The sequence below is a fragment of the Neopsephotus bourkii genome, unplaced genomic scaffold (assembly GCF_033783945.1).
Source record: "Neopsephotus bourkii isolate Nb327-2 ecotype Australia unplaced genomic scaffold, CSIRO-AGI_Nbou_v1 NB_481, whole genome shotgun sequence".
Lineage (NCBI taxonomy): Eukaryota > Metazoa > Chordata > Aves > Psittaciformes > Psittacidae > Neopsephotus > Neopsephotus bourkii.
Window position 1 is genome coordinate 1,366,122 of NW_026900982.1, and position 26,553 is coordinate 1,392,674.

At 61.3% G+C, this 26,553-nt stretch overlaps 1 protein-coding gene across 2 annotated transcripts in view; it reads left to right on the forward strand.

The window, feature by feature from the left end:
- Positions 1 to 291: 291 nt before the first annotated feature.
- Positions 292 to 26,553, forward strand: part of DNMT3A (DNA methyltransferase 3 alpha) — a 42,257-nt gene continuing 15,995 nt past the window's right edge. Inside the window, exons 1-7 of one of the 2 annotated variants that reach the window (XM_061350230.1) lie at positions 292 to 704; positions 3,054 to 3,278; positions 7,629 to 7,730; positions 9,702 to 9,743; positions 20,275 to 20,614; positions 24,289 to 24,335; positions 24,998 to 25,144. In XM_061350230.1, the coding sequence (XP_061206214.1) occupies positions 3,210 to 3,278; positions 7,629 to 7,730; positions 9,702 to 9,743; positions 20,275 to 20,614; positions 24,289 to 24,335; positions 24,998 to 25,144 (747 nt within the window). In that variant the 5' untranslated portion in view covers positions 292 to 704; positions 3,054 to 3,209. Of the gene's footprint in view, positions 705 to 3,053; positions 3,279 to 7,628; positions 7,731 to 9,701; positions 9,744 to 20,274; positions 20,615 to 24,288; positions 24,336 to 24,997; positions 25,145 to 26,553 lie in introns of those variants that run through there. The other variant, XM_061350231.1, reaches the window with a different exon arrangement.

The window sequence follows — 26,553 nt, forward strand, 5'->3', positions numbered from 1 at the left end:
GCGCACGAGGGACCCTGTCCAAGCCCGGTGCGTGTCACCGCACCGGGGGATGCTGCACGCAGGGTCACATCAGGACAGGAACAGGAGGGGGAGACACTGCGGTGCAGGTGTCACCCGCCACCGGCATGGGGGGCTGTCGGGGACCCCAGTCGCTGTCACCTAAAATGGCCGTTTAGGTTCCTGCAGGTTCCCGGCTGCGGCACGGAACGGCAGGCGCCGGCAAGGTCCCTGAATATAAAAAAGGCGGGTTTGGGGTTTTTTGGGTTTTTTTTGTGGGTTTTTTTCTTTTTTTTTTTGCCAGTGCTGCGTGTCTCATCCATCCATCGCAGGTAACCTACTTTGCAACGCCTCTGCCGCGCGGCGAGCGTGACTCGCCGGGGCCCTGCCGTGCGGGAGCGGCACGGCGCGGGTTGGGGCTGCCGGTTCCCCCGCTCACTGTCAGCCGTAAGGTCAGCCTGAGCGGTTAAATAGGGAGGCAGGAGGGAACGCGGCGAGTCCCTCCCCGCGCTTCGGCGGCGAACAAGCAAGCAAGCGCCGGACGAGGGTCTGTCCGCGCCATCGCCGCCGCCGCCGCCGAGGCAACCACATCGGCGAGGGGATGCCCCGGCGCTGCGGGAGGAGGGTGTCGGCGGCCTAGCGCGGGGGCACGGTGCCGCAGCCCCTCGTCCCGTCCCATCGCGCCGCGGCAGGCGAGCCGCAGCCGGGTAAGAGCGCGGGTGGGCAGCGCTGGTGCTGACCGGGGACTGCCGTGGTTCCCGCATGTCCCCTCCTGGGATGGCCACGCTCACCCCACGGTGCCGGTGGCGGGGCTGGGGGAGCGGGAGGCAGCCGGTACCGCCGACTTCTCGCTGTCTTTGTTCGGCGGCCGCCGGCCCGGGGCTGCCGCGGGGTTTGTACGCAGCCCAACTATTTTTAGTGCGTTTGGAGACCATGTTTGCTGGAAGCGAATCAAAGCCCGCTAGCTGGCCCTTCGGCAGCGCCAAGCGGGGCGGCTCGCGGCCGCGCGCTAACCAGGCACTGGGGATGCTGGAGCGGGGGGGCTTACCCATCACCCTGGGGCTGCCGGAGGGACCCCAGTGCGGTGGGGCTGGCTTAGGGGGCTGTAGGCGGCCGAGATATTTTCTGCGGCTGTAGGGACGTGCAGGCAAACAGGGGCAGCGGCAGCAGTGCTGCAGGGCAGGGCAGGGCAGTGCGGGCAGGACCCTCGGGCAGCGGGGGCACCATGGACATCAGCACCCCTCAGTGTCAGTGGGCACGGGGAGGGGAACCCCGGGGGGGGGGGGTGGAACACCTCTGCCGCGGAGGTGCCTGGGTGCAGCCGGGGTGTCCCCGTGTGCTTCCCAGCAGCACGTGTCCTCCCGTGCCCGCAGCCGGGGCTTTGCCAAGCCACAGCGTGGTGGGAGCAGGACTGGGGGCACTGGGGGGCATGGGCAGGGCCCCTTGCACCCCAAGGAGGCAGGTGGCAGGAAGGGACATGGAGCCTAGATGCTACACTGTGCTGTGCCATGCTGTGCCCAGCAGCGTGCTATAGTGCTGGTGGCACAGAAACTGCCAGAGAGGTGCCTGAAGTGGCAGCATGTGGGTGCTCGGTGCTAGCCCCAGGCATCTCACTAAGGTGCATTACTGTGCTTGGGGTGCTGGTGTGGGGCAGAAGCCAGCAGCGTAGGGGACCAAGTGTGCTGGGCTGGGGACAGAGGGACCCTACAGGTGACAGGCCCTATGTGACAGAGGGCTTGTGAGGACAGTGTCCTGGGATGGGGACAGGGTACAGGGCATCCCTGAAATGATGAAGCAGAGGGATGGGGAAGCCCTTGCCCTGCTCCCACTAGCTCCAACAGCGCTGGGGGGCGGGGGGGATGTAGCCTGCACTCCACATCCTCACGTGACACCCTGCACTGTTATCCTGTGTGCAGCACCCACAGCCTGCATCCCCACCCCGCATTTCCCATCCCTGTTCTGCAGCCCCAGGTGTCATCCTGCACCCCTATCCCGCATCCTGTACCTGCACTTCACACTCCCAGCCTGCACCCCCCAACCCATCCCACCATCCCACCTGCTGCCTGCACCCCTGCCCCCAGCCCTGCCTTCCAGAGGGGCTATGCTGGGAGAGCTGGGGCAGGGGTTGCTGCGCTCGCACCCGTCTCCCACCCTTGAGCCCCAGCCAAGCACCCTAAGTGCCGGGGGGGGGGCATGCAAGCACTGGTGCTGCTGCAGGGCTGGCGCTCCGCCCCCCCCCGCCGCCTCGCAGGCAGCCCTGCAGGCAGCCCCCGCTGCAGGCAGCCCCGGGGACGGGAGGAACGTGTCGGGTTTTGAGTTTCTGTTCCTAGGAGCGGCGGCCCTGCCCGCCCGGCAGCCCCCCGCCCCGCCGCTGGGAACGGGCTGCGGCTGGAAAGCTCTAGAAACAAATTGCAGCTCCGGTGCCAAAGGCAACAGCAGCCTCGGCCATGGCTAATGCAGGCAGCGTTTGCCATAGCAACAGGTGCTGAGGCTGACGCCTCCTCCGCAGCCCCTGCCTGCACCCTGCACCCACCCCTGCACCCCACATCCTGCACCCCACAAACTGCACCCCACAACCTGCACCCTGCACTCCACCCCTGCAGAATGCACCCCACAACCTGCAGCCTGTACCCCAACCCCTCCAGAATGCACCCCACAACCTGCGCCCTACCCCTGCAGAATGCTCCCCGCACCCTGCACCCCACACTCTGCCCAGTGCAACCTGCAGAACGCATCCCACATCATGCAACCTGCAGAATGCATCATGCACCGCTGCACTCTGCACCCCACACTGTGCAACTTGCACCCCATATTCTGTACCATGGACACCACAACATGCACTGTGCATAGGGGAGCATCGTGCATCACACACCCCACACCGCACCCTGCACCCCGCACAGGCCAGGGGTGATGCTGGGGACAAGGGCCCAGCCCAGCCCAGTTGAGTCAAGGTTGTGATGTGTTAATAATTGCCGGGGGCCGGGGCGCGGTGCAGCAAGCGGGGGGTGCCAGGGCCAGTGCTGCCCCCTCACCCAGGCCCTCTCTGCTTCTCTCAGGGGCAGGAGGATCCAGGCAGGCGGCGGGACGCAGGGGCTGGCTGCGGCGGCGGGCAGACCCCCTCCTCAGTGCAGAGAGCCAGAGCGCAGCGGCAGCAGGGTCCACTTTGGTGCTGAAGAGGTGCCAGTCCCAGGTGCCCACCCTCGCTCCCCACCATGCCGTCCAGCGGGACCCTCGATGCCAGCAGCCCCACTCCTAACCGCGAAGCGCTCGACACGCACAAGGTAGGGACTTGCTGCAGCTCTGCCCGCTCTCAATAGGTGGGGGGCTGCAGGGGGACTCTGCCTGTGCTGCAGCCGATCCCATTGCTGGCCTTGGCTGCGGTGCCAGGGCAGCGGTGGGTGCTGGGGGTCTGGCTTGCTCCTGAGCAATGCTGGCTGCCATGCAGGAAAAGGGTATGCAGGGTTCTCTCTGGTGTGTGCCAGTCATGCTCCCCCCTTGATGTGGTGGGGAGCGTGGTGCTGGGCATGGGGAGCCCTGAGCCACAGCCAGGATTAGTAAGGATTGAGCTATTCTTGGCAGTAGGGGAGCGCAGGGAGGGGATGGGGAAGCAGAGACCTGCTGTCACCTACCAGTGGAAGCCACAGCTGGGGCAAGCCTGTCTGTGGGCTGGGGGTGTCCCCCACATTGGGGCTGCCCCATTCTGATGGCTGAGTGGTGATGGGGTGGATGGATGGGAGATGCTGCAGGGCAGCAGGAGGGGGACATGGGGTGGGTATAGCCTCACCGCTGCCAGGCTCAAGCCTTTGTGCCCATTCTGCTCCCCTCATGGGGGTCCCTCTTGCTATGGAGTTCAGGGATCTCTGCACCTCCCCCTGCCTCCCCATGTGCAAAACCTGGGCTTGGAGGGAACTCCTCTGGTGCTGGATGGCACGCAGTGCATGCTTGCGTTCTCATCACCACACCATGTGTAAGGCTTGTGGCCACAACAGATGGACCCCAATCCCCAGCATGTGTTCCCCTGCCTTCCTGGCTGGGGAACAGCTCTGTGGGGAGGGATGACCCCAAACCACCCTGCTTGACACAGGATGGAGTGGGGCTGAGCAGGGCCTGGGACACCCCCAGTGTTCCCAGCATCCCTACCACACCAGGACATGCAGGGTCAGTGCGGCATCTCCCAGTGCCCGTAAAGGCATCACTCTTCCCACGGAGAGGAGAAGGGCACAGGGGCAGGGCTTGCCCTGGTCAAGGCGTGGGGAGCAGGGCCAGCAGCCAGCTGGATGCCATCCCACTGTGAGCAGCACAGGGTCAGGGTCATCTGAGTTCCTCCAGGCTGGCTTGGCTGTGGCCGCCTCACCGTGTGTCCTGTGCTGGTTCTCCCTGTCCTCCAGCCATAATTCCTAGCCGCTGGAGGGGCTGTGTCCATTGGGAAGTGCCTGGTGCATTTTTTGGCATGGCTGGTGGAGACAAGTGAGCCAAGGGTCAGTTGGTTGGTCCTGGGCTTCCCCTGTACAGGTCACCAGCACCAGGAGTGTAAGCAAGGTGGTGGGGCAAGCCGGGGGGCAGACATGGCAGCCCACCCCATGTTTTGGTGAGGTTCTATAGGTGTGTGGTGGAGCTGGCTCAAAGCCTGAGGCATGGGGCTGTGGTACAGCAGGGGCTGAGTGAAGAGCTGTAGGAGAAACCAATGCCTGTGGTGCAGCCCGGCTCACCCTCGAAAGCAGGACCCACCGGTGCTGGTCCCTAGGGTGCCAGCAACCCATGCAAGCTGGCAGTGAGCACACTACAGGCGCGCCAGCTGAGCGCTGTCCTGGCCTGACCCCACTGGGACACAGCATTGCTTCCCTCGCAGCCACGCACGGAGGTCACCTCTGCCGAAGGGATGCAGCATGTGTGCTGTCTGCAGGGCTGGGAGGACGAGGTCATCCTCGACACCCATGGCACTGTGGGTCGAGCTGGTGTGCAGTTTTTGTGCAGGGGCGGTGTGTCTGCACCCACCTTCTCCTGCCCCATCGGGGCAGTGTCCCCCTGCTGAAAGGGCTCCCTGCTCCCACCCCACTGATGGCCTGATGCAGCCAGGAGCAGGGACCCGGCACAACAGTCATGGAGCCAGCACTGCGTCATGCAGCAGCTCTTTTCCTCGGCAGTGGTTTCCCTCTGGATTGTTGCTTGGCAGCAGCGCAGGAGCACAGTGCATCAGGGACGTGCCATGCAGCCCCGTGCCTGGCTGAGCCATGGGGAGAAGGGGAGCAGGTGATATATGGGCACATGACTCAGCTCCAAGCCACTGCTGGCAGCAAGGGGCTGCAGGAGAGGCAGCCCTGTTCTGGGCCAGGGGGGGCAGATCCCCCTAACAGCCCTTTGCACCAGCCCTGTTTGCACTCAGGCTGTGTCTCTGCTCCTTGAGCACCTGCCTTGCTTTTGGGGTGCCAGCTGTGCCTGAGGGGGTCCCTGCAGCCCCACTGATGCACCCCATGTCCTCCAGCTTGGTGGTGCCTGGACTGTGCTGAGCCCTGCCATGGGGCTGCCCCCCATTTGCAGTGGTGGGGACAGCTTCTGGGGAGCTTGCCTTGTCCCTGTGCATGCTGGGGGCACCTCCCTGTCTCCACAGTGGGGACCCTCCTGTGGCAGTGGCACCCACCTCAGGCACATCCTTACCAGGCTATGGGAGGGCTGGCCATACGGCATTGCCCATGTGCCAGCACCATGCACTTGACACCCAGACATACGTCCCTTTACACCACCAGGGCCTGGCCAAAGTCAGCTTATGGCATGGGGACAGGTGGCTGGAACCACGCACTGGCAGCTGGGGCAGCACAGGGGGCAAAGGGATGGGTGTCTGGGGCTCACCTCTGCCATGGCATTGCCAGTGTTAGGAGAGGGGCTGGGCAACTGCAGCCGAGGGGGCTCTGCTCTGCTCCCCCTGGCTGTAGGCTCTGCTGCATGGTGATGCACAGTGAGCCTGTGGGACCTTGGGAATCCCCCCTGTGGACCTCGCTTGGCTCCTGCACCAGGATGGAGCTGGAACTGTGATCCTGACGTCGTCCTTGGACCCGTCCCAAAAATTCACGCCCAGGACTATGTGGAGAGCTGAGCCCCCCCCAGTGCTGAGGTACTGCCTCTCTTTGCTAGCCCCTGGTTTCCCAGCCCACAGCACTGTGCCTGTAGGTGCCAGGGCTGGGCATGGTCCTTGCAGGGCTAGGGATGTGTACTGTCAGTGCTGGGGGGGGGGCAATGGGGCTAGGACGACTGTGGTCCTCATAGCTGCTGGGGACACACCGGCACATGGCTCCTGCACTATCCCACATAGACAGCCCTGGATGAGGTGGGATGGGTGGCACAGAGGGTACAGGCTGGGTTCGGGTGGGTGGGCAGTGAGAGACCCATAGGAGCTACTCTGGGGGACCACAACCACGCCACGCTGCAGCCATGGGGCACCATGGCCGTGTCCTGACCATGGCCATGGCCATGTGACCTGACCCCGCGGCACCTTTAGACCGGATCCCGGATACGCTGGCTGCGGCCCAGAGGTGCTGCAGGCAACGCTGCCTGCAACCACCGCAGCCCAGGGGGAAGCAGAGCAGCAGCAGGCAGGAATGCGGCCGGAGCTGGCGCCTGCTGTGGCTGCAAGGCTGTGCGGGTGCAGCTGGATGTCGGCGCTGTCTGGCTGCCAGCTCCATCCCCTCCCCGGCCTCTCCCTCGCCAGCCCCCCGCCGGCCTCTCCTCCTTCTCCTGCTCCCCCCCTCCGCGGCCTCTTCCTGCCTTGGCTGCTGCTGCCGGGATCTTCTGGGGCTCAGGTGAAACCGGCCCTGCCACCACCGCGGGACACACTGGGGGCCCTGCGCAGCCCTCGCCCTGCATGCACGTCCCCCTGCCGTGCCGTGGCGCCAGGCACAGGCCCCCCGAGCGGGAAGCAGGGCCCCCGATGCACCACAGTCCTTGGGCAGCTGCTGCGGCACCGCCATGGGGAGCAGGTTCATTTCTCGGGGCTGCATTCCTGTTTTGCATTCCAGCACCCCAGGCTGGGACACGGCACCGGGGAGGGGGGGACTGGGTGGTGGGGTGCTGGCAGCTGCTCTGGGGCATGGACAGGGGTGCGTGGTCCTCTGAAGCGCCTGAGCTGGGGGTGGCGTGGCTGCCTGCCCGCTCTGAGGGCACCCTGGCTCCTGCTGCATGTGCTTATCCCCAGGGAGCTGCACAGCAACCTGTGCTATGCTGTGCCATGGGGACCATGCAACCCGTTCCACGGCACAGTGCACAGGCCCCCAACCCCACGTGTGTAGGGCTCCAGTGGGCTGCAGGAACAGGCATGTGCTCCCAAGCCAGCTGCGGCACAGGGGCATGGTGCAGGAGGGCTCCCGTGGTGAAGGTGCCCAGCCCCAGGGCAGGTCATGCCACAGCCCAAGCCTGGAGGCACAGTTGCCCTTGTAATGGTGCCCTGGAGGCCACTGGCCTGGTGATGCTGGCAGTGCTCTCTCCTTACCAGCCAGACAATTGGCCATGCATGATCCTTTGTGGTGCACCCATGGTGCTGGTGATCCAGCACTGAATGGGAGTGGAGCCCTGCACAGGACCTGGGGCTGCCCAGCCCTGGGGCTGGCGGCGTAACCGTCCTCTCTGTCTCCGGCTCGCAGGGGGAAGAGGAGCCCGAGGAGAACCAGAGCAAGGAGGAGAAGGAGCCAGGGACGCCCATGAGGAAAGCCGGGCGGCCCGGGCGGAAGCGCAAGCATGCCCAGGTGAGCCAGCGGGCACCAGGCGCGGGGCCAAGTGGGGGGCAGCAGGGTGTCCTCCCCACTGGTGGGGGTGCTGCTCTGGTGGGAGACTATGGCTCCCAGTGTGCCAGGCTGGAGGAGAGCCTGAGTGTGGTGCAGTCGCAGGAGGGGAGCATGTGTCCCCTTAGCCCCGAGGTGCTGCCCTTCCCCACAGCCCCTGGCAAGCCGCCCTGTGCCCAGCGGTAGTAGCACTCCACTTCAGTGTGGCTTTGGTTGAGCAGACACCACCATGTGTTTGCTCCCTGTCTGGGGGGCTGGCACCCCTGCTCCCTCCTTGTAGCCCTTCTTCTGGCTGCAGTGCCAGCCAGGCACAAGTTGCTGCAGTAACAGTGTAGATGTGAGTGCACGGAACCTAGCCGCTGTGCATGTGATGTCCACTCCTAAGTGCACTGGGCTTGATGAGCTCCCAGCTCCCTAGCACACCCAGCCAGGATCACGGCCCACCATGTGCCAAAGCAGCTGGAATGGCTCATCCCATGAGCATGTCATGGGGCCCTGGTGGTGCTGCTGGAGGAGGGGTAGGCGCAGGAGAGCACCACGTTCCTCACAGGGTGCTGCAGGGTGATGGGGTCCTCAGGGCTTTGGGCAGCAGCCGGCTCTGGTGGGGTACCGGGACAGGACACTCAGTGCTAGGGGCAGCGCACGGAGGTGATGGCTTGTTCCTCCCAAGTTGTGGTGTGTCCTGGTGCCAGCTGGGGAGCCATGGTGGCTTCCTCCCTTGGCTGGCCTGGTGTCAAACTGCCAGCTGCTGCTGCCACCATGAATTCAGTGTTCAGAGGAGGAGCAGAGGTTCCTCTTGGTGCTGAAGCCCTGCTGAGAAGGAGCACATCACATGGATGCTGGCAGGGCTCAGGCACAGGGGACAGAGGGCAGAGCTCTCTGGTGCCTTCACTGCTAGAAGGCTACAGAATCTTTCCAACTGCAGAAAGTGTTAATCATGCACTTGGACATGTCCAGATCCGTGCTGCCTGTCCCAGTCTGCCATCCTGGGGGGGTGGGGGGGGGTGGGACATGGGGCTGGGAGCCAGCAGGGCGGCGGGGCTCTGAACGCTGGCTGTAAATCCAGTGGGGCGGGAGGTACGTGCTGGGGCGGGGGGAGCCGTTTCTGTGGAAGAACAATGCTGGCACGGGAACAAATGGGGAAAGTCTTCAGGAACAGTCTGAGCCTGGGAACCAGGAGGTCTCTGGCTATCAGAGCTGGTGGTCCCAGGAGCCTGGTCTGGCACAGCGGGTCCGGAGCAGGATAGATGGATGGATGCGGGCAGTGCCACACCACCAGGCACATCCTGGTATCTCCTTCAGAAGAACTGTCTGGTTCATGGCGGGTGCTCATCCCGTGTGCACTTGCCCCATGCATGGCATAGGCAGCCTAGCCAGCACCTCCCACTGCCAGGTGACTGGAGCTGGCAAGTCCCATGGCCCATGGGCACTGCCAGGAGGCTGGGGAAAGCCCCAGCCAGGCGTGAGCTGCTAAAGATATCCACCCACTGGAGGGCCCCGTGGTGCTGGTGCCGGTGCTGGCAGGAGCAACCCATGGCTGTGGTGGATCTGGTGCCAGGCATGGGGACCCTGGGTGAACCTTGGGGACCAGCCGAGGGTCCCCAAGACCCTACTCACAGGGACCCAGCTGGCAGATGTGTTGCACGAGGGTGCTGAGCCTGCGACAAGGATGTGAGACCCTGCTTGGGGATGGAGCATGGTTGCTCAATGTGGAACTGGCAAGGGGTTGGGGCACCAAGGACCTGTGCTGCTGCTGCCTCCCCTTCCTAACTTGTCCATGGGGTGGGGAGCTCAGCCCTGGCACCCCCATCAGCATTGGTTCCTGCAGGGGGCTCTGAGGGGTGCAGAGAACAGGCAGGAGGTGGAAGGGAGGCAGGAGGAGAAGGAGGGGGGAGCCCTGCCTGGTGGTGGTAACCAGTCCCTCTGTTTTCCCAGGTGTCGGATGTGTTTTGCCTGGGGTGTGATGCTGTCAGCCAGGTGAACAGGGGGGCTACCCCAGCTCACTGCTCCTGCGGCCTCCCACATCCCCACACTGGGGGTCTGGCTGGGGACAGGTATCACGGTATCAGTGAGCCGTGCCATGCCACGCCAGGCTGTGCTGTTCTAAGCTGTGCTGAGCCATGCTGGGCCATACTTTGCTGCCCTGTGGCGCACCGTGCTATGTTGAGCTGTGCCATGCCATTCTGTGCCAAACCATGCTGTGGCTCCAAGACCAGTGGCTCCAGCCAGGCTCAGCAGTGGGGACACCCCCTTTTCCAGTGGGTCTGTGGAGATGTTGCCTTGTACGCAGTGACTCTCCCAGGACCATCTCTATAGTAGAGGGGGCAGGAGGCATGTTCTGCCCCATCCCGTGTCTACCCTCCTGGCAGCGCCCCAAGCTTGGGGCGTCCCCCCTGTGCGTTTGGACTGAGATGAGCATGCTCTCCAGGAGGTGCAGTGCATTGGGGTTGTCCCCCATCATCCCTGTGCTGCACAGCCAGCCTCCACCCGACGTTCAAGTCCCCACCGGTGTCGCTCGGGCAGTGAGTGAGGCAGCAGGGCCGGAATGGGGATGTGCAGCCCGGCGGGCTCCCAGTGGAGCAGCGTCCTTGGCGGGGGCCCAACGGAGGGGAGGGGAGCGAGAGAAAGGCAGCGCTTGTTCCCAGGGCCTGGCCAGTGCGGAGGAAGCGGGTGGGTGGGCAGGAAGGCAGACCCGCCGCCGGGCCCTCCTCGGGGACAGGGACGGGCGCCGGGGCAGCCTGGGAGGGGCATGGATACGGGGTGGGTCCCGGCCTCCCCTTCCCCTGTGCAGTGTCCATGCAGCAGCACCGGCGGCACATGGAACCCTGGGGGCCTGGTGAGGCCACATCTGGTTCTGACCCAGGTAGGACAGTGGCAGCAGGACTGGAGCCGGGTGCTGGGTTTGGCTGGTGTGGCTGTTGAAGGGCTGGAGGCGTGAGGGTGCTGGGAGGCTGGTTTGGGGTGGGTGCTGTTCCAAGGCATGACAGCTGTGGTGCCAGGTGGGCTGCGTGTCCCTGTCCCAAACAGCTGTCATGGGAGGGGATGTGCCTGTCACATCCCAAGGTTAACCCCCCCACATTCCCCATATCCTGCTGTGACCCGGCGCATCTTCCTGGCATTGGCAGCATGGCAGGGCCTGGGGAGGGAGCTGGGGCTGAGCGGATGCCATGGGAGATGCGTAGTGACACCCGTTCCCTGAACACATGGTGGGCAAGGGTCTGCCATGCTGGTGGGAAGGAGCTGCTGAGCGTGGGGATGGAGAAGAGCCATGGCACTCCTCTGTGGTCTGCTCAGCCATGGGCCTAACATGGGGTGGGGAGCCCAACGTCCCGGCAGGGTAGCCCTCCCCAGCCCCAGGTCTAGTGGTGATGGTTAGCCCCAGTGTCACTGCCATGGCTTTGCCACCATGCTCCTGATGCCTGTGTGCCCCCTGGACCTCGTCCCGTTGGGGGATTGGGCTGAGCCCCCTGCAGCCGTGCCTCCGCCAGCCCCCGCAGCCGCCTAATCCGGAGCACATTGCCGGCCTTCCCGTTTCCTCCCGGGAAGCCCACGCAGCCCCTGCGATTGTTTTCAGCGTGGTGTCCAGGATGCGGCCCCAAGCAGGAGGCTGGAAAAGGGCTGGGAACGGCAGGGCCCCTGTCACAGGCTCAGTGCAGGCTGGGGAGCTGGGGGATGCTGGCATGCAGAGGACCGGCAGGATGCAGTGGGAAGCATATCCCTTTACACTCGCCATGAGGCCTGCTGTGGGGATGGAGCCCCCCAGCTTGTTCCCATGAGGGAGATGGGATGGACTCTGCTTGTGCTGTCAGCTACACCCCTGGCAGGGGGCACGAGGGTGTGGGACTGTAGCCCTGCTTTGGTTTGCCCCATGTCTCCCTCCATCCTCTTTATTCCGGGCTGCCCCATCACAATCCAAGCCAGTTCTGACTTGCCCTGTCTCCTGCCCTGAGCCCCCCAGCCGCACCAAACCGGGGTGGTTGGGGCACCAGTGGTGCACAGGTGCGGTGAGACACAGGCAGAGCGTGCGCCATAGTTGCTTCCAGAGCCAGTGTGAGGCCCAGGCACAGGCACAGAGGCACTGGCAGCTCCCTCCCCTCCACCAGCCAGGGACTTTGCTCTCCGGAATCCATCTCACTGACAGTGTCCACTCCCTCCACTGCAGCTCAGCGTCCCCGCAGCCTGTCCCACCCCTGGGTTTGGTGTCCAGGCTCCCCAGGGCTGCAGCATCCCATCATCCGGGCACACCAAGGTCTGTCCTTCAGCCTCCATCACCTTGAACGTGCCCTTGCTCACAGCCAGGAGCAGCTGCCTCCTGCGCAGCTGCCTGGCACGATACCTCCCCCTTCCCGATGGCAATGGTGTCTGCTCGTTTGAGCTGTGCCCTCCCTGGGAACCAGGTTGTGCTGCCCGGAGGTGCAGGGAGAGAGGCCACCGGGCACCTCTATGAATGGTGGCGGTGGCTCGCGTGTCCCCAGCACATGGGTGTGGGATGTCCTCTGGCCTGGTGCGTTCACATCCATGGCACAAGCGACACCACCGCACTGTGGGAGCTGGGCCAGCCGGGCTCCTGTGGGGGCTGCGTGGTGCAGGCTCGGTACAGCGGGAGGGCATTTGGGAGGGGTTCCCTGTGTCCAGCCGTTCCCAGCTGCGGGCTGTGGAGCAGCTCGTCCCTGTTTTCCCCGGCTGCGGTCGCTGCCCCTTTGCACGACAGCCCGCACCCACCGGCCTGGAGCCAGCGAGCGAGCGAGCGGAGGAAGTGACTCTGCCAGCGAGCCGGGGCGGCCGTGCGGAGCAGGAAGCGGCCGCTGCCGCCGCGGGGCCGCGGCCACCAGCGCAGGGAGGAGGCAGGCGCCTGCGCACGGGCGGGCGGCAGCCGGACGGGGGTCTGAGCGGCAGCCGGAGGGGATGCGCCATGGTAAGCGGCACATCGGCTGCCGGGCACGCCTGGGGAGGGGGCTCCTGCGGCAGCGGCAACGCGGATCTGGGAGACCTGGGGGGCAAAGCCACCTCCATCACCTGATCCCCCCCAACCCAAGCTCCTGCCCCACACCTCGGCATCCGCTTTCCGGTGTCCTTGGGGCAGGGGACGGTGGGCAGCATGGCGGGCACCCCGGCTCACGCCAAGCCTGGCAGCCTGCCACCGTATGGTGCATCCTGGGACATGTAGTTTGCTGGGGACGGGCAGGAGGGTCCCTGCAGCCGGCTCCCGTCTGTGCCACCCCGGCACTGGGCTCCCACACCATAACCCCCAGCATCCTCCTGTGCCACAGGGAAGGCCGCGGCAGAGTAGGGGCTGGCGGCAGTGCAGGGAAGGTGCTGGTGGGCTGCTTGTCCCCATTTCCTGGCATTGCTGTTGCAGAGGTGGGGGGCCCTGCTCCAGCCCAAGCAGAGCACAGACAGGGCGCAGGCAGGGCTCACCTGCCATCCCCGTGCAAGTCAGTGTGCGTTGGCCAGGCAGGGCCTGGCACAGCCAGACTAGGAGCAAACCTGTGGCTTCTCCCCCCTTCCCTGGCAGCCTGTGAAGCTTCTGATGCTCCCAGCTTCTTGCAAAGCTCCTGCTGTGCGTCCAGGGGGGGTGGAAGGATGGGAAGGCAAGCACAAGGCTTGGGAAACGGGACTGGGTGTCACCTCCTGGCCCAGTGGCAGTGGCAGCACCTTGCGGGTATCTTGTCTGTTTGTGGGGTTTGTGGGCATCCCACACCTGTGAGCAGTGTATGGAGGGATAGTGGTGGTGCCTGGACAGCTCCAATGTGCCATGCTGGCAGGGGCTGAGCCCCAGGGACAGGACCCCCCATGCCCTGCCATAAAGTGGGCCAGCCCCTCTGTGTGCATACACAGGAGGAGACTGAGTGCCCCCCAGTGCTGTGGCAGTGGGGATGACCAGGATCTGGTTGAGCAGCACAGGCGGAGCCCACCCTGCCGTGGCTGCGCCATGCCTTGCTGTTGCAGTGACGCAGCAGCACTTTCACTCTCCTTTGCCACGGAAACCGCTGAGCTGGGCTGCTCCTCTCGCTCTCACTTTGCTCCTGCTGTGCTGTGCTGTGCCGTGCCATGCAGTGCCATGCCATGCATGGGCCTGGTGGTATAGCAGGGGACCAGTGATGCCATTCCCAGCTTCACAGCCTTGATAATGCTGTCCGCACTCGCATCATTGCTGTCTGTCTCATGGGCACACGCACACATGCTGGTGAGCGCTGGCACAGACAGTGCTCCCCCATGTCTCACACTCATGCACACTCCCCACTCTGTCACTGCACTTGTGAGCCAGGGCCCACTGCACGGTTCCCTGCGGGTGTTGGTGTTGCCCATCAGACACATGCGTGTGCTCTGGCTGTGCCTATCACGCTCCTTCCCACTCCCACGCTCACCATAGGCCACGTCTGCACATGGTGGTGTCATGGGTTCTGGCAGCCATGTCTGCCTGTTGCGTACATACACGCGTAGCAACACCCACGAGCACCCATCATGGGCTGTCCTTGCTGTGGTTGTATGCCCTGTCCCTTCCTGAGTGGCCATCTCTGCCTGTCATGCAGTCCCTGGATCTGCCTGTCTTGCACACATGCACCAGCCATTATTCCATGTTCCTGCTGCTGATCCCACGGGAGTGAAAGGTCCCAATACTGGCCCCACACCACAGTGCTTCAGCCCAGGTGAGCCAGGCAGGATGGGCAGTTCCAGTGTCCCCCCTATGCTGGGGACGCCCTCACCGACACGGGGGCTGGGACAGCTGGGTGACATCCCAGCGTGCCGTTGTCTTGAGGGTACCGTGGCACCATGTCCTGATCCAAGGGTGTCATGGCCATGTATCATGCACCAGTGAGTTTTGTGCCATTGTGCCCTGGCCCTGAGGGTTCCATGGCCTCTTGTCCTCGTCCTGAAGGTGCCATGGCATTGTGTCCTCGTCCTCACAGTGTCACCTCCCTCTGTCTTGGTCCTGAGGGTGACATGATGTTGTGTCTTGGTCCTTAGGGCATCGTGGTGTTGTGTCCCGGTCCTCATGGTGTCATTCCTTGTGTCTTGGTCCTAGGGATGCCATGGTGTTGTATTCAGGTCCTCATGATGTCACCTCCATTTGTCTTGGTCCTGAGGGTGACATGGCATTGTGTCCTGGTCCTAAGAGCATCATGGCAATATGTCTGAAGTCCTGAAGGTATCATGGCAGTGTATCCAGGTCCTGATCCTCATGGTGTCACCTCCATTTGGTCCTGAGGGTGACATGGCATTGTGTTGTGGTCCTGAAGGTCCTGAAGGTGTCATGGTAGTGTATCCAGGTCCTTGTGGCACCATGTCCTTGTGTCTTGGTCCTGAGGATGTCATGGTGGTGTGTCCTGGGTGTTCATTGCGACATGACCTGCTCCTCAGGATATTATGGCAATGGGTCCTGGTCCTGAGTGTGCCACGGGGGTGTGTCTTGGTCCTGTGGGTGTCCTGACCACTTGTTCTGGACCTAAAGATGCCATGCATTGTGTCATGGTCCTGAGGATGCCATGGACTTTTCATTCTGGTCCTGTGTCATGGCTCAATTGCCTAGCCTTCATGGTGTCACACTGGTTTTGGGGCATCATGGCAGTTTGTCCTGATCCTGAAGGTGTCCCAGCATTGTGCCCATGTCTTCTTGGTGTCACATCCTCGTGTCTTCGTCCTGAGGATGCTGTGGATGTGTCTTTTCTTTCCTGAGGGTAACATGAGATTGTGTACTGGTGCAGAGGATGTCATGGGAGTATGTCCTATTCCTTAGGGTGTCATGGCAGCATGTAGTTGTTCTGAAGTTGCACATGACAGTGTATTTGGGTCTTCTTGGTGTCATATACTTGTGTTTTGGTCCTGAGGGTGCCATGGATGTGTGTCCTTTCCCAGAGGGTATCATGGTGTCCTGGTGCAAAGGATGTAATGGCAGCATGGTCTGGTCCTAAAGTTCCCATGACAGCTTATCCAGGTCCTCCTGGTATCACCTACTTCTGTCCTGGTCCTGTGGGTATCATGTCTCTCTTTCCAGGCCCTGAGGATGCCATGTCATTGTGTCATGGTCTTGAGGGGGTTAACGTAACGTAATCTGCTCCTGAGGGTGCCATGGAAGTTTGTCACTGTCCTGAGATTGCCATGGTAGAATGTCATGGTCCTGAAGTTGCCATGGTATTTTATCCTGCTCCTGAGGATGCCATGGCAGTGTATCCTCATCTTCAAGGTGCCACATCTGGGTGTCCTGGTCCTGACCATGAAATTGTCATGGTATTGCATCCTTGTGAACAGCAATATATTTTGCTCCTCAAGGTGTCATTTTCATGAGTCATTATCCTGAGGTTCTCATGGCATTGTGTCCTGCTCCTGAGGATGTCATGGCACTGTGTCCTAGTCCTGAGAGTGTCGTGGCATTGTTTCCTTTTCATATGGATGTTGGTGCTGTGTGTCCTTGTTCTGAGAATGCCATGACAGCATGTCCAGCTCCTGAGGGATTCAAGCCATTGTGTTCTGCTCCTGAAGATGACTTGATACTGTGTTCCAGTCCTGAGGGTGCCATGGCTGTGTGTCTTGGGCCTCAGGGTACTGTGGCTGTGTGTCCAGGTCCTGAGGAGGCCATGGCACATACAGGACAACCAAGAGACCAGGCCCAGTCAGCATGGGTTTATGAAAGTCAAGTCCTGCTTGACTAACCTGATCTCCTTCTATGACAAGGCGACCACTCAGTGGACGAGGGAAAGGCTGTGGATGTTGCCTACCTATACTTCAGTAAAGCCTTTGACACTGTTTCCCACAGCATCCTCCTGGAGAAACTGGCTGCCCATGGCTTGGATGGGTGTACTCTTCTCTGGGTAAAAAACTGGCTGAATGCTGGACCAGCAAGGGCTGGACCCTTTTCACTCAAGAGTTGTGGTGAAAGGAGTTAAACCCAGTTGGTGACTAGTCGTAAGTGGTGTTCCTCAGGGCTCAGTGTTGGGGCCAGTTCTGTTTTATGTCTTTATCAATGGTCTGGACAAGGGGATCAGATGCACCCTCAGTAAGTTTCCCAGTGACACCAAGTTGGCTGGGAGTGTTGATCAACTGAAGGATAGGAAGGCTCTGCAGAGGGATCTGGACAGGCTGATTGATGGGCTGTGGCAGTGGCGTGAGGTTCAACAAGGCTCAGTGCTGGGTCCTGCGTTTGGGCCACAACAACCCCATGGAACACTACAGGCTTGGGAAAGAGGGGCTGGAAAGCTGCTTGGCAGAAAAGAACCTGAGGGTGCTCACTGGCAACTGCTGAACATGAGCAGCTTGTGCCCAGGCAGCCAAAAAGGTCAACAGCATCCTGGCCTGTATCAGCAATAGGGTGGCAGCAGGGCCAGGGCAGTGATCATCCCCCTGTATTCAGCACTGGTGAGGCCGCACCTGTAATCCTGTGTTCAGTGCTGGGCCCCTCACTGCAAGAAGGACGTTGAGATGCGGGAGCAGGTCCAGAGAAGGGCAATGGTGCTGGTGAAGGGCCTGAAGCACAAGTGCAATGGGGAACAGCTGAGGGAAGTGGGTGTTTAGTCCGGAGAAGAGAAGGCTTAGGGGGACCCTTCTCACTCTCTACAATTGCCTGAAAGGAGGTTGTAGTGAGGTGGGAGTCAGGCTCTTCTCCCAGGTAACAAATGATAGGACAAGAAGTAATACCCTCAAGTTGTGCTAGGGGAGGTTTAGGTTGGATATGAGGAGAAATTTCTTCCCCAAAAGGGCTGTCAGGCACTGCAACAGGCTGCCCAGGGATATGGTAGAATCACCATCCCTGGAGGCATTTAAAAGATGTGTAGATGTAGTGCTGAGGGACATGATTTAGTGGTGGACTTGGCATTGCTGGGTCAATGATCTTAAAGCTCTTTTCCAACCTAAATGATTCTATGATAATACGAGGCCATGACATCCTTGCAGGTGTCATAGCAGTGTGTCTTCATCATGAGGGTATCATGCAATTGTGTCCTTGTCCTGACAGTGTCATGTCCATGTGTCCTGGTCTTGGGGATGTCACAGCAGCATGTCCTGATCCTGAGAATGCCATGTCACTGTGTTGTGGTCCTGAGGGTGTCATATCCTTGTGTCCTCATCCTGAGGGTGTCATGCTGTTGTGTCCCCTGTTTCTGGGGTGACCTTTCTGCATCCTTTCACTACGTGGAGGGGACTTGTTAGAAAGATGGAGAAAGGTTTTGCACCCTGGCCTGTAGTGGCAGGAAAAGGGGCAATGGTTTTAAACTGAATGAGGGTAGCGTTGGGCTGAACACGTGGAGAAAATGTTTTACAATGAGGGTGCTGAGGCCTTGGCACAGGGTGCCCAGAGAAGCTGTGGCTGCCCCATCCCTGGCAGTGTTCAAGGCCAGGTTGGATGGGGCTTGGAGCAACCTGGTCTAGTGGAAGGTGTCCCTGCCCATGGCAGGGGGTTGGAACTAAATGAGCTTTAAGGTCCTTTCAATTTTGTGATACCATGCTTCTCTGATGTCCATGTGTCCAGGTCCTGAGGGTGCCATGGAAGTGTGTCTTGGTCCTGAAGGTGCTGTGGCAGTGTGTCCTTCTCATGTGTGTGTCGTGATGTTGTGTCTTAGTCCCAAGGGTGTCACATCCATGTGTCCAGCTCCTGTGAGTGTCATGTTATAGAATCCTAGAATGGCTTGGGTTAGAAGGGACCTTAAGGATCACTTAGTGCAACCTCCCTGCCATAGGCAGGGACACAATCCACTTAGCCCAGGTAGCTCCAAGCCCCATCCAACCTGGCCTTGAACACTGCCAGGGATGGGGCAGCCACAGCTGCTCTGGGCACCCTGTGCCAGGGCGTCACTACCCTCAGTGTAAACAGTTTCTTCCTCATGTCCAACCCAACCCTACCCTTTTTCAGTTCAAAACCATCACCCCTAATCCTATCACTACAGGCCCCACTAGAAATCTGTCCACATTTTATAAGTCCTCTGTAAGTAGGAAAGGACTGTGTCACTGGCTAGTTCAAAACAGCTCCTGGTTGCATGGTATGGCGTGGTGTCCTGTTCCTGAAGGCATCATGGTTGCCTGTCTCATTCCTGAGGGTGCTTTGGTTGTGTGCTCTGGTCCTGAGGAGCCAGCACATGGCTCCGTGTCCTGTTCTTGCAGGTGTCACTGCAATGTGTCCTTGTCCTGAAGGTGCTGTGGCTGTATGTCCTTATCACGAGGGTGCATGCCGTTGTGTCCTAGCTGTGAGTGTGTCATGGCAGTGTGTCCTGGTCCTGAGAGTGTCTTGGTACAGTGTCCAGGTCCTGAGGGTGCTGTAGTAGTATTTCCTGATCCTAAAGGGTTTGTGGCACCTTGTCCTAGTCCTGAGAGTGTCATGGCTATGTGTTCTTGTCCTGAGGGTGTTAATACAGCATGTCCTGGACCTCAGGGTGTCATTACAGTGTGATCAGCTCCTGGGGGCACCATGGCAGGAGTCCTGGGGGTACCACTGTGCTCTGTTCTGGTCCTGAGAGTGTCATGGCACCATGTCCTGGTCCTGAGGGTGCCTTGGCCATTTGGCCTGGTCCTGAGGGTGTCATGACCACTTTACTGGTCCTGAGGGTGTCACTGTATCCAGGTATCCTGGACCTGAAGGTGCCATGGCAGTGTGTCCTGGTTCTGAGGGTGTCATGGCAGTGTATCCTGGTACTGATGATACCACATCCATGTGTCTCCATCCTGAGGGTGCTGTAAGCATTGCGTTCTGGTCCTGAATATGCCATGGTTATGTCTCACTGCAGCATGTCCTAATCTGGAGGTTGTTGTGGCAGTGTCTTCTGGTCCTGAGGGTGCCACAGCAGTGTGTCCTAGTGCTGAAAGCATCACAGCCATGTGTCCTGGTACTGAGAGTGTCATGGCTGCATGTCCAGTGTCCTCAGCATGTGATGGCCATGTGTCCTGGTCCTGAGGGTGCCATGGCAGCATGTCCTGGTCCTTTTGTCCCATGGCAGCGTATCCTGGTCTTAACAGTGCCGTGGCAGACTGTCCTTATCCTGAGGGTCTCACAACAGTGTGTCCTGTTCTGAGTGATTTCACATTCATATACCCTGGCTCTTTGGGTGCTATGGCCTTGCGTGGTGATCCTCATGGTGTCCATGACCTGAGGGTTCCATGGCCACATGTCCTCATCCTGAGGGTGGCACTGTAGCCCTGTCCCACCCTGGAGCACATTGGCAGCCCCTCAAGCAGGAGCACCCTGGCATGCCTGAGGTGCAGGAGGTAGAACTTGGTCTTTTTGGCATAATGTGCTTGTGGCCCCCATTGGCACTGGGGATGAGTCTCTGTGACAGTGTTCTGATGGAGAAGTCATGTGTCTAGGCTGTGGTCCCAGAGATACCCTGAGGTCTGCAGTGGGGAATTAGGGTCAGGACAGGGGGATAGGGTCCAAATGGGACTGGACACCCCAAAGTGGTGCATGGGAGCCTGCCATGGGTTTGGTGATGGTGGCATGAGGGCTGGGGGCATGGGCAGGAGTGCCAGCAGATCCATGTCCCTCAGTGCCAGCACCCATTGCAGCTCCTTTCCCTCTCCTCCACAGGTGGAAAGCAGTGACACCCCCAAAGACACCGCAGCCGTCCCCAAGTGCCCCCCGCCCTGCCCAGAAGCCAGCCCTGCCGAGCCGCTGCCCAACGGGGACGTGGAGGGGGACAGTGCCCAGTGGAAGGGTGCAGAGGAAAGCGGAACAAGCCCCAAAGGTGGGCGCCCCGAGGAGGACGAGACGGAGAGCCTGCCGGACGGCGAGACGGGCCGGGCGCTGGAGAACGGCCGCTGCACCCCCAAGGAGGGCCTGGATGCCCCGGCCGATGAGGGTGAGCTGGCCCCTTCCGACCCCCAGAAGAAACGCGGGAGGAGGAAACTCCTGGAGGCCACAGAGAAAAGTAAGACCTTAGCATTGAGGGTTCCCCGTTACAGGGCTGTGGCTCTGCCCGCCGTCCCACAGGCGCCTGCTGCACCCTCCGGGGACCCCCAGCATGCCATCACCGGGAGGGGTCCGGGCTGCGGTGGCTCCTGGGCTGGGGAGCGCTGCCAGAGGAGGAGGAAGGGCCGAGCCCCTCCTTGCCACGTGGAATTTGGGGTGGGGGCAGCAGAGCAGAGCAGGGGGCTGTCCTCGCATGCTCATTCTGCCACACCAACCTTCCCACCAGCAGCAGTAGGGTGGGCAGGAGGGGAGGTCGGTCCTTGCCTTGCCGTGGAGCTGGTGAGGGTGCCCCTGCCCGCATGCGAGCCTGCTCTGGAGTGTGCCCATCAGTGCAAGTGCTTGTACTGCTTTGCATGGCAGCCCTGCATGTGCTGGGCAGAGTGGGAGGCACGTGCATGGTGTGGTCCTGCGGCCACGCTGCTCTGGTGCCGTGGTGCTGGTGCCAGTGCTGGTGCCAATGCTGCTCCAGGTAGCAGCTCAGCAAAGGCCCTGGCGGGTCTCAGCATGAGCCAGTAACAGGCTCTTGTGCAGTGAAGATGAATGGCATTCTGGGTTGCATTAGGAGTGTTACCCACTGGTTAAAGAAACCATTCGGGAGCGCTGGGCCAAGTGCTGGGCTCCCCAGTGCAAGAAGGACATGGACGGACTGGAGAAAGTCCAGCAAAAGGCAGCCAAGGTGGTGGAGGGACTGGATCATCTCTGCTGTGAGGAAAGGCTGAGGGAGCCGGGATGGCTCAGCCTGGAGCAGCGCAGGCTCTGGGGGATGGAATCCATGTCTGTAAATACCTGCAGGGAGGGGATGAGTGTATATGTATGTGTGTTGTTATGTGAGTGCGTCTGGTATGCTGTCTGCCGGGCTCATGGGGACCTTGCTTCCTGGGGCTTTGGGGTGTCTGTCACTGGCTCCCAGCCCTAGCAGAGCTGCTGCTCACCTTCCCTGCCCATAGCTGCTCATAGGCAGGAGTGGCTGCAGAGAGTGAAGCCAGAAAGGATGCCTGGCTACAGTGCAGGGCATGGGGGAGCCCAGCATTGGCCCTGGCTGCCCTTTAGGCACACGCTGGCCTGTGGCCCTGCTGCCACCATCCCTCTTGGCCAGGAGGTGCCAAGCAGTGGGATAGGGCAGTTTGGACCAGCTATGAGCCATGAGGCCCTGGCAGAGGTTGCCCAGAGAAGCTGTGGCTGCTCTATCCCTGGCAGTGTTCGAGGCCAGGTTAGACAGGGCTTGGAGCAACCTGGTCTAGTGGAAGGTGTCTCTGTGTGTGGCACAGGGTTGGAACTGGATGAGCTTTAAGACCCCTTCTAACTCAAACCATTCTGTGATTCTCTGAGCTGGGATGGTGACCATGCTCTCCCCACAGCAGGGGATGGACAGAGAGCTTGGGACAGGAGCTGGGCTGTCACAGCACTGTCACCACAGAGTACTGTGGAGAAGGAACAGGGTGGGATCAACAAGCACCAGGCTCTGGCTCTTGGGGCTTTCTCAACCCAGCTCAGCACAGAGACCTCCTGCCGGCCATGCTGCAGGAGGGATGGAGACAAGCAAGGAGGGGCTGGCTGAAGGCGGATGAGGCAGGGCTGAGGATGGAGACGAGTGATGCAGATGCTGCTGCAGTCACAAGGCACTGAGCAGGCAGCTGAGGGAGTGGAGAAGCCATAGCTGGCAGCATAGTACAGGCGGTCGGGGGGAGCTCGCTGCGCTGGGCATGCCGCAGTTGGGCATGGGTTGTGGTGCATCCGGCGCCATGCTGACTGCAGCAGCTGAAGGGAGCGAGAGCAGACAGGCTGAGACCCTGATGTGGGGACCAGTGTGGAATGGGTGGAGACAGCCCCATGGGTACCCTGCTGCCAGATCCCAAGCGTGACAAAGCTCCGAATGTAGAGACCACCAGCAGCAAGTGCCAGTGGGAATATGAGCACAGTGCTGTGAGCATAGTGCATGAGTATGGTACCATGACCATGGGTGCTGTGAGCAGGTCAGGCTTCGCCTTCCAGCCTTGGGCTAGTGTTCAGCCCCTTCCCTTCACCATTACAGAGCCCGTCCTCGTGTGACATGATCTGCCCATGGGGCCCTTGTGCACAGTGCTCATCCTCCTGCTCTTCTCACCATGCAAGCAGAACAGCAGCTGCCTGCATTCCTGCCAGGCAGGCTCTTTCCACTCAACTGGAACTGTCAACTGTCCTACTCTCTTCTCCAGTGCTTTCCTGCAAACACAACCAATGTCTGCAGCCATGCACTGCCTGCTCTGGAGCTGCCGGAGGCACCTTCACTGGGCATGCTGCAAGCGCCCTTGTGATGGTTTCTAAGCAATACCAGTGGTACCCAGAGACTGACTGGGGGAGCCATAGCAGCTTCTGGGAGCTCGCTTCCTTCCCTAGAATCCATTTCCAGTACTTCAGCCATGTCTGTGCATTGTCACCCTGGTGGCTTCTGCCTGATCCTCTCTGCTTCTTGGGCCTTCAGGTCCACTGCCTTGTGCCTGGCTGGCCGAGGTGCTCTCCCGAGCACCCTTCTCCATCTCATCCTGCACTCTTGCATCCATTGCTAGTTCCTCCTCCATGCACACTGGCTTTTCACCTTTTGCTGGCCCTCTGACCCAGCAGGCGCCCGAGGATCTTCCAGCGCTGCCCAAGCCAGCTTACCAGCTGCTCCATCAGCTCTGCACCCCTTTGCTGTCCCCCTGTCCCTCGCCTGCTGAAATACCCAGTGAGGGAAGGTCTTGTGCAGGATCAGGACCAGGAGGCCATACTGCCTGGGCACCTCCAGGGCATGTGCACACTCTTAAGCCCAGCACAGAGACAGAAAGCTTCTGTTCTGCAGTGTCCCCTGCTGTCCCCTGGCACTCAGAGCAGGGCTCTTCACTGCTCTCCTGCTCAGGCCATGCTGCTTCTGGGGGGACACTGGCTGCTGCAGAGGGGTTGGGTCCCCATTTGCCAGCTGAAAGGGACTATCTGAGTGTCACACAGGGCTGGTTGGGCAGCCGGGGGGCTGCAGCCTGATGATATAGGGACATCACACCCTGCAACAAAGCAGAGTGCATGAGTGCATGTTCAGCAGGTCCTCCCCTGCAGCCCAGCTCTACCAGGGCAGCTGGTGCCCAGCAGCCTGATGAAGCACAGAGGTGCCCTCCCTGGTGCAGGGACCCAGCGTTGCCCACAGTGAGGCATGGGAGGGTGGGTGCACCCCACGTTCTGGCCCAGCAGCTCGGGGTGCTTGGAGGTTTGTAACCCCAGAAACAGTCACGGTTATTTTTAGCCACTTTCCTGGTAGTGTCTCGGCACGTACCTGCAGCACGTGAGATGTGCCGATAGCACAGGAAGCCGTCGGGGCTCCACGTGCTTCCTCTGCCTGCCCTGGCCCCGGCCTCAGCAGGGGCTGCTCACCCAGACCACCCAAAACCCCTTTGTCAGGGTGCGGGGAGGGGGCACAGGAGCAGCCAGCTTAATCCCAGCAGCCAGCATCCCCCGGGGAGCACAGCCCAGGCCTTGCACAGCAGTGATGAATGCCTTTCCAGGGTCCAGGGCTGGCCCTCATCCAGGTTTGGAGTCCCAGGTGGGCCCCTTCTCCCCTGCAGGGGTCTGGGGGGCCCTGTGCTATGGCACCGAGCTGATGGCTGCTCTCTGTTCTATGTGCAGGCAAGGAAGAGAAGGAAGAAAACAACTTTGACACCCTGAAAATGGAGGCAAGTATGACCCCCACTGGGGGCTGCACCGAGGCACCCGCAGGAGATAGGCAGAGCCCTGCAGCCTAGCAGCCAACACAACACACTGAACCATGGAAACTGGCACTCCCTGACCCAACAGGAACCACTGGGGAGTAGCAGGGATGGGGTCCCCAGTAGAATGGAGGCTCTGGGCTCCTGCACCCTGACACAGTGCTGGCCTCTGAACTGGGGACCAGGAGACACCAAGCTATGGCCAGGCCAGTGAACCACCCTCCATCCACCCTGCCCAAGGGACAGTGCTTGTGTGGGATGACCCCACACCACCCCTATGTGCCAAGGCAGAGCATGTCAGCCTGGGGTAGATCCATGACTGGGATGGTGCTGTCAGTGCCCATTGAAGTGCAGCCAGCCCCAGAATGGTGCCTGGCCCTGGTGGAGATGTGAGCCAGGGTATGCCTATGTGTGTGCACCCAGTCCTCCCCATGCCCATATCCATCCCCCAGTGCATCCCAGCATGCACAAGCAGAGTGCCCACCTCCAGCCCCTTCAAGCAGCTCCACTCCATCCTCCCCAGAGCCTTTCCTGTCCCGGGCCATGGCTCCTGTCACGCTGCCATCCCCTGTGCCACAGCAGCACCGGAGCTGCAGCCTTCATCCTCCTCTCTCTCCCTCCATCGGCAGGGCTCCCGTGGGAGACTGCGTGGCGGGCTGGGCTGGGAGTCGAGCCTGCGACAGCGGCCCATGCAGCGGCACACCTTCCAGGCTGGGGACCCCTACTACATCAGCAAGAGGAAGCGGGATGAGTGGCTGGCCCGCTGGAAGAGGGAGGTGAGGATCCGGACAGCACCAGAATGGGCAGGAGGGGGGCACCACAGCACAGTGGCAATGCCAGGGAGGGGGGGGGGCTGTGTAACGGTGGTGGTCTGAGCACCCCAAACCTTCTGGTGTCTGTAAAGCTTCCACTGATAATTGCAGCATCGCTAATGATGGCATCACTAATTACAGCAGGCAGAGCTCTGGCTAATCACGGCATGGCACCGGCAGTGCCAGGGTGAGCAGCTACGTGAGGGTTGGTCACCTCAGGGTGGGGGCTGAGGTGGGTAGCACCATACTGCGGTGCCTGCGTTGGGGTGGGCGCTGCCCATGAGACCACTGCGGTGCTGCCACTGCCCTGCCTGCACCGAGGTTGTGCACCAGCGTGGGCAGCTTCGCTTCTCATGCCTGTGCCCCCCCCCGGGGGTCCACTGTAAGCCTGGTGCTCACAGACGCCAGTGCGGGCAGCGCGGGGCCCTTCCTTCTCCTGTGGGATATGCCGGGATGTGCCGTTCCTGACGGTTTCCTGGGGAACCAGCATGAGCCGTGACGCAGCTGAAATCTGCAAAGCCGAGGGCAGAGGGGGGGGATCAGGGGGTGGTGGCATCCATGGTGCAGGAGCAGGGCTGCAGGCAGGCTGCGGTGCCAGTGGCAGCTCAGGGGATGCCATGGGGGCACCATGGGAGTCCCATCTCAACCAGTGTCTCTTCCACTCCCCCTGTGCCCTGTTGTCTGCATCATTCCTGGATGCCAGCGAGTCTCCCAGGCAACAGGTCCCTCCTGCCATCGCTGCCCTGGCGCTATTTATAGCTCTGCACTGCTGAGCACTTTCATGCTGGCACCACACAGGGGCCAGGGGTGGCTGGTATGGCCAGAGCATCCTGCAGGGCATGGCTGCCATGGCCTCAGTGTTCCCACAGAGCACAGGACATGGACAGGTCATTCCATGGGGCACAGGGCATGGCTGACATGGCCAGTGTCCCTGTGGTACAGGGAACATCTGGCACAGCCACCATGTCCCCGTGTGGCACAGCTGGCATGGCCACAATGTCCCTCTGGGTACAGGACAAGGTCATGATGTTTCTATGGAGCACAGGGCATGGCTTGCACTGCCGCGATGTCCCCACAGGCACTGCTGGCATGGCCATGGTGTCCCCATGTGGCATGGCTGGTAGGACCAAGGTGGCTGTGCCAGAGGACCTCATGGACCAGCTCCCCCCCATGTTGGCTGACCCAGGCACAGGGGGACTGGCAGCCAGGGTGAGTGGCTCACCACTCTCCATGGGTTTGTGTGTGGCTGCTGCCACAGGCTCAGGATGTGCTGGTGGTGCAGGGGCGCCCCAAGGGGAGCCCCAGACAGAATGGGCACCCCCAGGCGCAAGGGGGCTGCGTGGCTGGAGGGAGCTTTGGGGTCCAGGTTTGCA